Source organism: Pteropus medius, unplaced genomic scaffold (genome assembly GCF_902729225.1).
Source record: "Pteropus medius unplaced genomic scaffold, Ma_sr-lr_union100, whole genome shotgun sequence".
Taxonomy (NCBI): Eukaryota; Metazoa; Chordata; class Mammalia; order Chiroptera; family Pteropodidae; genus Pteropus; species Pteropus medius.
Window position 1 is genome coordinate 5,083,104 of NW_024349800.1, and position 9,702 is coordinate 5,092,805.

The 9,702-nt window shown below is 50.0% G+C and overlaps 1 protein-coding gene across 1 annotated transcript in view; it reads left to right on the top strand.

Annotated features, from left to right (window-relative positions):
- RHO (rhodopsin) overlaps positions 1–3,948 on the top strand; it is a 4,908-nt gene extending 960 nt beyond the window's left edge. Inside the window, exons 2-5 of the mRNA XM_039888108.1 lie at positions 1,255–1,423; positions 2,273–2,438; positions 2,552–2,791; positions 3,655–3,948. Coding sequence (XP_039744042.1) covers positions 1,255–1,423; positions 2,273–2,438; positions 2,552–2,791; positions 3,655–3,765 — 686 coding nt within the window. The 3' untranslated portion in view covers positions 3,766–3,948. The remainder of the gene's footprint in view (positions 1–1,254; positions 1,424–2,272; positions 2,439–2,551; positions 2,792–3,654) is intronic.
- The last annotated feature ends 5,754 nt before the right edge of the window (positions 3,949–9,702 follow it).

A 9,702-nucleotide genomic window follows, 5' to 3' on the forward strand; every position in this document is an offset into this window, starting at 1 on the left:
TGACTCCCTTCCCAGCCTGCCCCCACCCTCTCTGCCATGCATGAATGCTTTTTGCGTTGAGCTCATCCTCTTCCTAGAAACCCCTTCTATAAGGAGGCATTAGACTTGTGTGGTGATCTGTAGCTTTGAAAGGTGCTTTCAAATATTTCTTTGACTGAAACACCGATAGGAGTGCTGTAGAGACAATAGAGTCCATTTAGCAGAAGAGAAAACGGAGGCATGAAGAGGGGAAGACTCATTTAGGGATGCGGCAGGGCAGTAACCAGAGCCTAGGTCTCCTAGCCCAGATCCAGGAACTTTCTCCCTAGACACGCAGCCTCTCAGGCCAGTAGGAGTTGCAAGATGTTGTTATTACAAAGCCAGGGTGACAAGGAGAGCCTAGCACCAGCCACGAGGACTGCTCTGCTGCCTGTCTTCTCTCTCCTCATGTGTCCAGGTTGCTGCCTCAGCCCCCGGGAATCTTTGGTCATTACTGGATGTCACTTTCAATGACCACAGATCATTTCGTCGCAGGCCGGAAGGCAGGGGTGAAACAGGGGTGTCACATAGAGGTGGACACTTCTCGGCAGGGTCAATCCCAGTTTATAACTATTGTTCTGGAATAATTACTAGTGTTCCCTTTCACTCTCAAAAATGTCCCAGTCTGGTTGATACATTCTACGGCCACCCTCCCTCCTGAGTGTCAGGGGTGATATGCAGCACAAATGTCTGAATTCCATCATTATGTGCTCTTTCTTCCTCTGAGCCAAACATCCATCTTCATGGCTCCTAGAAGAAGGTCCCACCCACATGCACAGGTCATTTTGTTTCCCTAGAGCGGGGAGGTCACTGCTGCAGAGGGAGGGAAGGCCGTCCTGCTCCGTGTTTCTGCTGTCTCTGCAATGCCTTTCTCCAGGGACTCTGCCTGTTGCCCCAGGAAGCACACATTCTTCTGTAAAAACTCCCTCCAGGGCTCCCAGTCCTTTCAAGACCTCTAATCTGATTTCTGTGTCCCTCATGAACCCAAAGCTCTAACTGAACTAAACTTCTTGGGAGTTGCTCCACTCCCCTCATCCGTCATGTGGCCCCTCTGCCCAGCACCCTCTCCCCTCCTCTTCCCAGTGTCTGAGCCAGCTCCACCATGAAGCTTGGCTCCAGGCCTGCCCCAGGCTGCCTTCTCAGTTGCCCTCTCCCACATAGGAGGAGCATGGCCTCCTTAGATAGACGTGGGTTCCAGGTTGGTGGCATGCTGACTGATAGCTGACTGCCTTGCAGGTGAAATTGCCCTGTGGTCCTTGGTGGTCCTGGCCATTGAGCGATACGTGGTGGTATGCAAGCCCATGAGCAACTTCCGCTTCGGAGAGAACCACGCCATCATGGGCCTCGCCCTCACCTGGGTCATGGCACTGGCCTGCGCCGCACCCCCGCTAGTTGGCTGGTCCAGGTAATGGCACTGAACAGAAGGGAACCGTCTCTGGGGTCTTCTTAGGGTCCCCCAGCCAGGACTCAAACCTAGGGCTGTCTGGTTCCAGGCATGGAGCTGGCGACTCCACTGGGGTTGGGGTTTAGGACAAGGGAAGAGAGGATCAGACCCTAATGTTGCTACGTGAGTTGGTCCCCATGTCAAGGAGAATCCAAGACACCCAATCCTTCACCTTGGCTGTGCCCCTAATCCTCAACTAAGCCAGGTTCAGATTCCAATCCTCTTTGGTCCAGTGCCCCGTGGGAAGCTCCCTCTGACCTTGGGCCTCAGCGCCTGGGGATGCTGAGCCTTTCCTAGTGTAGGTGGTGACATTGTAGCCCCTGGGACCCAGATCCTGTCCAGTCTGCAGACCTTTGTCTCCAAATGGGGCTGAGATGAGATGTGAGGAAAGAGGGGAGACAGTGGTTTGGGAAACTGAACTGGTGGCTCTTTGGGTTCCCAGAGGCCTCATGTCCTTCTGCTTCTAGGACATTCCCACTCTCTCTTCCCTTTCCTCCTCATTCTTCCTGGGTTCATTTTTTTCCCCTTTGCTGAATTCAAGCCCAATCCCCTCCAGCCTCTTTCAAACGAACAACAAAACAACACTGAATTCACAAGGCGCATTCGAATCGTCTCTCAGTCCATTTGATCCTCACAGTCACACAGCCAAGTAGACACTTTATCACCTCATTTTACAGAGAGAGAAAGTGAGGCCCAGAGCAAGGCCAACAACGCAGCTGGTCACTCCGGTCAGCTGGGGCCTGTTCCCAACTCCTTCACATGTGGGTCTCCATTATGCCCCGTCCTGTCCCAATCTCCGCTGGCCCTCAGGTACATCCCAGAAGGCATGCAGTGCTCATGTGGGATCGACTACTACACCCTCAAGCCAGAGGTCAACAACGAGTCCTTTGTCATCTACATGTTCGTGGTCCACTTCACCATCCCTATGATTGTCATATTCTTCTGCTACGGACAGCTGGTCTTCACTGTCAAGGAGGTAAGGTCCTGTGCTGGGCACTGGGGACATGCACACTGAGTGAGTCGAGAGTCGAGCCCAGCCCCTTTCCCAGAGTTGCCACAGTCTGGACACCAGACCTTGTGTCTCTGCAGGCGGCTGCCCAGCAGCAGGAGTCAGCTACCACCCAGAAGGCCGAGAAGGAGGTCACCCGTATGGTCATCATCATGGTCATTGCTTTCCTGATCTGTTGGCTGCCCTATGCCGGCGTGGCATTCTACATCTTCACCCACCAGGGCTCCAACTTCGGCCCCATCTTCATGACCCTTCCGGCATTCTTTGCCAAGTCGTCCTCCATCTACAATCCCGTCATCTATATCATGATGAACAAGCAGGTGCCAGGTGGTAGGAGAGGGAGGGTCCGGGTTTCCCAAGCTGCAGGCACTGCCCACAGAGGACAAGCCACATCCTTGACTAGGCAGACCTCAGTCTTCCCATCTGCAAAATTGGACAGGGGAGTTGTCTCCCCCAGGCATCAGAGTCATCGGGGAGAAATGCAGATTTCTGGGGCTGAATCAACATCTCAGGGTGGGCCCAGGAACCTGCACTTCTAAAAACCATTCCAGGTGACTCTGAGGCCAGCTCAATCATGAGAAGTGCCAATCCCCATGGTTCTGGAGGCCTGCTTTAAAAGTCAAGTGGTCAAAGTCCCAAGCCTGGGAATGGGATGGTGCCAGTCTCCATTAAGGAGATCAAAAGGAGCTAGAAAGTCTTGTGATGAGGGATAAAGGGATAAAGCCATCCTTTAACACAGATTAGTGGTTTCTCTGCAGAAACCATGACCCAGTGGGAAAAAAGTGGTCTCTGGAGTCAGGCATATTGGATTCAAATCCCAACTCTGCTATTTTCTAACTATGTAACCTTGGGCAAGTCACCTCCCTTCTCTGTGCTTCAGTTTCTTCTTTCATAGAAATGGTAAAATCCCAAACTCTTGGGTTAAATGAGATAACTTACATAGCCCTTGGTACACAGAGGCATTATGGAATGTTGTTAGTGACAAAGCCCCCTTGGGTTTGGTCCCTGGCATCTCTGGAGTGAGGTTGCATATATTCCCTCCAGAGAGCCAGATTTGGGATAGGAGTGGAGGCTGTGAGGGCCTGAGCGGGAAGGGGTTGGAGGCAAGTCTCACCAACCACGTCAGTTTGCTAAACACACCTTGGGTGGACCCTGACCCGGACTCATGCTTCTTGCCTTCCAGTTCCGGAACTGCATGCTCACCACCCTCTGCTGTGGCAAGAACCCACTGGGTGAGGATGAGGCCTCTACCACTGCCTCCAAGACGGAGACCAGCCAGGTGGCACCGGCCTAAGCCCTGCCAAGGACACTGTGGCCGACTGTAGGAGTCTCCCATCCCCCACCCCCACCCCCACCCCCAGGGACAGCCACCCCACTGGGAGCTGTGCCTGTCGGAACCAGGTCTCATAGGCTCCATGAGTTTAAAAAGAAAAATTAATGAGAAAAATGAGGCTCCCCACTCGATGGGATAGCCCGATCCGGAGTCCCGAGTTCCCAGAGACCGGTGGGGTCTGTACCCCTCCACTCCCCAACTCATCTCTCAGGAACACAAGAACTCTTGCTGTCTGGAAAAATGTCCCAGCTTAGGGATAAGTGTCTAGTACAGAGTGGGGCACACAGTAGGTGCTTAATAAATGCTAGATGGAGGAAGGAAGGAAGGAATGAATGGGGGAATGAATGAAGGGATGAATGGGCAGGAAGAGCATATCTAGCCCCTCAAAACCACCTTAGCAATAGCAGCTCTTCGGCTGATGACCTTGAGCAATTATTTCCCTCCCTGAGCCTCACTTTCTTTCCCTTTAAAATGAGACTCCTGAACCCCTGGCCCACCATACATGGCTGCTGTGAAGATCAAATGAGGTACGCGTGTGTGCATGCATGTGTGTGTGTGTGCATGTTAAAGCACTTTGTAAATGGTAAGGAGCTGTACAGATTGTAGTTAATGTTATGAATAATATCAATTAATGTAATTAATTACTACGATCATCTCCTCTTGATAGTGATCATTTTGAGATTGAACAACGGCCCAGGTATTCAGCCTCAGCAGGTTTTTTTAAATTAGCCAGGCGTCAAGGCCAGACCAGGCCTGATGGTTGAGCCACAGGCAGGGACAGTCGAGGGAATGCAGAATGCGGTCATCACACCTGAGAAAACAGCATCGGGGAACTGGAGTCTGGGGCCAAGGCCTGAGGTCTTCCCTCTGGCCTGGAGCCCCGGGCCCAGTGCCTCCCCTTCCCAATGGGGCCTGTGAAGAGACAGGCCTTTTGTTCAGCTTCTGGAAACCTCATGCTCTCCTGCCCAGCATCTCTGGGCCAGTATGGAACTTCTAGGAGCTATGCTCACCTGCCCATATTTAATAAAGAGCTGAATCTTTAATGTCACCCTTGTCTCGAAAAGCTTAGAAACAAAGAATGGGAAAGTCGGCTGGGCTCTCCTTCCCTGGGGATGTTCACAGGTCCCGGATTCCAGCTTCCTTGCTGGGTGAGCCCGTCTTCAGCGGCTCCAGTCCATTCTCCATTCTGGAGAGTCTTTGCTGCAAAGCTGGCTGGAACTCTGGGGTGTTGGACTTGAGCTGCTTCAGTAACTGCCCCCTCCTTCTTCACATAACAAAGCCAGAAGCTCTAGCTCTCTCTATCTCTGCCTGGAGACTAAGGCAATTTGGGGCATTAAAAGCTCAGCTCCTATACTTGGTGTTAATGGTGGTGGTTTTTGCCACTCTCAAGCTCTTTATCCACAGGATGGATTAAAACTGGGCAACATCCACCTGGTCCCTGATCCTGGGATGCCTGGATGGGGCATCAGCACAGCCTCCTGGGGGTGCAGGGTGGAGAGAGCCAGCAGGAATGGGAAAGGCCCCAACTTTGGAGTCACAGAGACCCAGGTGACCTGTGAAACTGCAAGCAAGTTTTGTCACCTCTCTGAGCCTCCTTATCTGCAAAAGGGAATCTTAAAACAGATCTTGAAGAGATTAGATTGTAGACTATGCGGCCAGCCCGCTTCCTGGCACACAGAACAGTGGGAGACTTTTGGCAGTACTGGGGCTTCAGAGCTGGCCTTGCTGGGCACCCCATCTACAAGAGGAACAAGATGGATATATACCTCCCAAGAGCTACCCTCATCCTCCAAGGCGGGAAGGTTGAAAGGAGTCAGAGATGGAAGATCCTTAGTGCCATGGGGGGCTGGGCTGGTAATAGCTAGGATCCGAAAGTTGTCCCTCTTTACTCTGCCTCCCTGGGTAATGTCAGTCAGGATTCCTTTGGCTACAAGTGACAAGAAATCCAACTCAATAGGGCTGAAACGATAGGGAAAAATTATTGGCTCCCACAAACAAAAAGCCCAGGACTTCAGGCACAGCTGGCTACAGGTGCTCAGAAGACGTTATCAGGCTTCTGTGTCTCCCCTTGCAGCTATACGTTCCTCTGCACAGGCTTACTGTTTCCAAGAGGTGGCAGAAATAGCCGCCGGATGTTCCAGACTCAGCAAGCCCTGCAAAATATGGGCTTCCCTTTCCCGTCAGTTCCAGCAAAGTGCCCAAGTAGGGCTCTCATTGGCCAGGCTTGGGTCACTTGATTGCCCCTAAGCCTATCACCAGGCTCAGATGCAGATTCATCCTCTGATTGACCAGGATTGTGTCACCTGATTGTCCCTGCAGCCCAAGATTAACTCTACAAAAAACAAATGGTCTGAGAGTGGGGACAGAAAGGAGACCAAAGGAAACCGGGGGGTTGTTACTAGAAGGAGGAGGGCAGAGGGCAGGGTGGGCAGAACCAACAGCAGCCCAGAGAGGATGGACTAGGAGTCAGTGACATCCGGCTAGAACAGGCTGCTCTTCCACACTGTGACACAGGGAAGAAGTTTCCCATGGTTGGTCTTGCAGGTCTCACTTTCCATTTCAGATGCTATGTTGGACCAGGCATGACAGTGGCATTTTAGCTGCCCTGCCTTGCAGGCAGCCCTGTCCCTTCATTCCCCCACCCCAGTCCATTTATTCTGAGGAGTGGTATATTTGTCTCAGCCTCAAATCCAGAGGAAAAAAATACTCTAAAACCACAATATTCTCTCTTTTTTTTTTCTGGTAGAGAGGAAAGCCTCTTTACCTCCTTAATTTACAATTAATTTGACAGCCACATATGGGACACTTGCCATATATAAAGGCAAAAAGCTGCTGACTTAGGCTGGGGAGAGGTTATTACTCACCTCATCTCCAGGCTCCAGGTAGCCAACAGGTTTATGGAATGCCTGTTGTTTATAATCGTATCTCCATTCAACCCAATCTAAGGAAGCAGACCCTAGGCCAGGATGCGCTGGGGACTCCAGAGATGGATTGGAGGAAATAGGTCCCTAGGCTATGACATGGCCAGCCTCAGGGCCACAGAGCTCTCTCACCCCCGGTCTTGCAGAGAGTATGAACAACACCCTATACTCCAAAGCAACAGGATCTGATAGCAGCCTGCCACCCTGCCCCTCAGTAGAGACATGTACTCCTGACACCCCAAAGTGCCCCCAAGGAGACAGCGGGTGCCTTTTCCAGCTGTGCAATCTCGGATCAAGTTTCTGAACTTAAAGGGGAGAATCATCCCAGTTGGTAGAATTGTCTAAAGGGACTAATGAGAATATTGATACAAAAAATGCAGTGCATAGTAGGCATTCAATAAAGATGAGTTCCTGTCCATGAGATGTGAACCAAGTTCAAAGAAGCAGCCCTTGCTGTGGTGGGAGGAAGACATTAAAATAATGGAGGGGTCTCAGGAAAGAGGGAAGCAAGTGCTAACTGCCCCAACATACCTCCCTTTCTTTCTTTTAGTAATATTACCCCAAATTCTAGCTGGCAGCTAGCCACCCAGTACCAGATCACATCTCTTGCTTCTCTTGCATGACATTAAGGTTTGGCCAATGAAATATAATCAGAAGAGATGTGTATAATCTCTGAGCCATGCATGACATTAATCTCTGTGGTGACATGACATTAAGGTTTGGCCAATGAAGTATAATCAGAAGAGATGTGTGTAATCTCTGAGCCGTGCATTTCAGAGAATGGAGGTGTCTTCCACTTTCTTTCTTCTTTCTTTCCTAATGCCTGGAATGTAGTCACGATGACCAGAGCTGCAGCAATTATCTTGAATCATGAGGTAGAATCTGTGGGCAGAGAATAGCAGAGCATCAAAAAAGCAGGAGCCTGAGTTCCCCATGCTGCCTTACCAACCCTCCACAAGTTGTTTTTGAAGAGTTTCATGAGAGAACGGTCTCATGGTTTCTTGTTTAAGCCACTGTTATTTTGGAGTTACAGCTGGTTAATTAACTAGCAACAGAGGGCTTCCAGGTTTCAGCCCGGCGTCTGGACTTGGGAAGATCTGGCACGGGTCCTCTCTGAACTTTAGCTTCTTCGTGTGTAAATAAAATAGTGAATGTAAAATATTTACATGGACATTGAACATGGCTGCTATTATTATTTCTACCCTGACTTCTGTGCATGTATTGACCTAAAGTCACACAAATATCCTGATGCTACAGGAGCTAGAGTTATATAAAACAGGCACCATCTCACCGCTTCAGAAAATTGTGAACTGTAACCTTCAGAACTATCAGAATGTAGGAGACCCCCATTCAGTGTTCCAAGACAGTAAAAGTTTTGGGCAGAACTTAAATATCATACAGGCCTCAGTAAAAGAGTCATGTAAGTACACCAAGCCGCCTGTCCTCTCTCCAGCAGGCTGATAGTCACAATGATCATTTCCCTGTAAAAAGGCAATCCTCTGGAAGAATTTTTAGATCACGCAGCACATTTTAGAACTTCCTCCCTCCAAATGCAAACCTCTATCCTGGCACAGCCCAGGAGCAGGGTTTCAGATGAAGCTCGTGGGAATGTTTGTATTGCTGAGTCTTTTTCTATTTCTCAATCCTACAATGTGATCAAAACTGCTGCCCCCATTTGCACCAGCTTCAATGTGCCTCTTGCTTCATCTCATCTCTTGCTTTAGCATGGTTTCCACAGATGGTTTTCAGGCATCCCTGCACTCAGCCAAGCTGGGTTTTGACACTGGGGCTTTCACAGCAATGGATGCTGAGCACCTACTCTGTGCCAGGCAGCAGGGATACCACCAGGAATAAGACACAGCCCTGCTTGCTCTCATTACCCTCCACCACCAGAGCTCAAGGGCTACTACAGCAGACAATAGTAGAGTTATAATTCGGGGTGCTGGAAGCTCCCAGACAGCAAGTTCAGGGGCTGCTGGCAAGCAGGAGGGGCCTGTAACCTCCTAGGAGTCAGGGAGGGCTTTTCTGAGGAAGTGATGCCTACATTAAGGCCAAAAGGATGACTGGGATACATTCCAGAGAAGGTAGGTGAGGTAAAAAAGGGTCTTCTAGGCCGCATGTATTGGTTAGCTTATGCTGTGTGACAAACAGCTCCAAAATCAACACAGCATGTATTGTTCCTCACAGCTCTATGGGTCAGCCAGGCAGCTCTATTGATCCAGACCAAGCTTGATTGATCTCCAGTGGGCTGATTCAAACATATGTGGTTAACTGGAGTGTTGGCTGGCTGGCCAGCTATTGGCTGGGTGACAGGGGTGGCTGGTCCACAGTTCTCTCAGCATCCAGTAGGCTAGCCAGAGCTTGTTCACATGACAGTGGGATTAGCATAATATCAATTCCACCATATTCCATTGGTCAAAGCAAGTCACAAGGCCAGCACAGATTTAAGGAGTATGCAAAGAGATGTAAAGTTACATTGCAAATGGGCATAGATATGGGCTGGGGTGAAAAAATCGGGCCATTTTTGCTTCGGTATAACACATATTCGGCAGAAACACAATGGGCAAAGCTCAGATCTCAGCACCCAGCCCATTCTAAGAGCAAATATGTGGAGAATCTATGGGGTTCCAGGTACAGGAGGCTCCAAAAGCCAGACTGAAGAGGTCAAACTTTAACCCCTGGGCAATGGGAAGATATGAAGGGTGCTAGACAAAGGAGTGATATCTGATTTCACTTTAAAACACTATGATGGCCACCGCCTCCCTCAGTCCAGAGCTTTGGTGATGGATAGTGTCCGGAGAAAAAACCCAAAATAAAGAGACTACAGAGAAAAATGCAAATGTTTTAAACCCATTGCCTCCAAATCCTATGCTCTGCTCAGAGGTAACCTCTGCTATCACCTGCGTATGAATCCTTTCAGACCTTCCATGCCTTCATCACACACACACACACACACACGGTTTTATCTTCTCAGAAG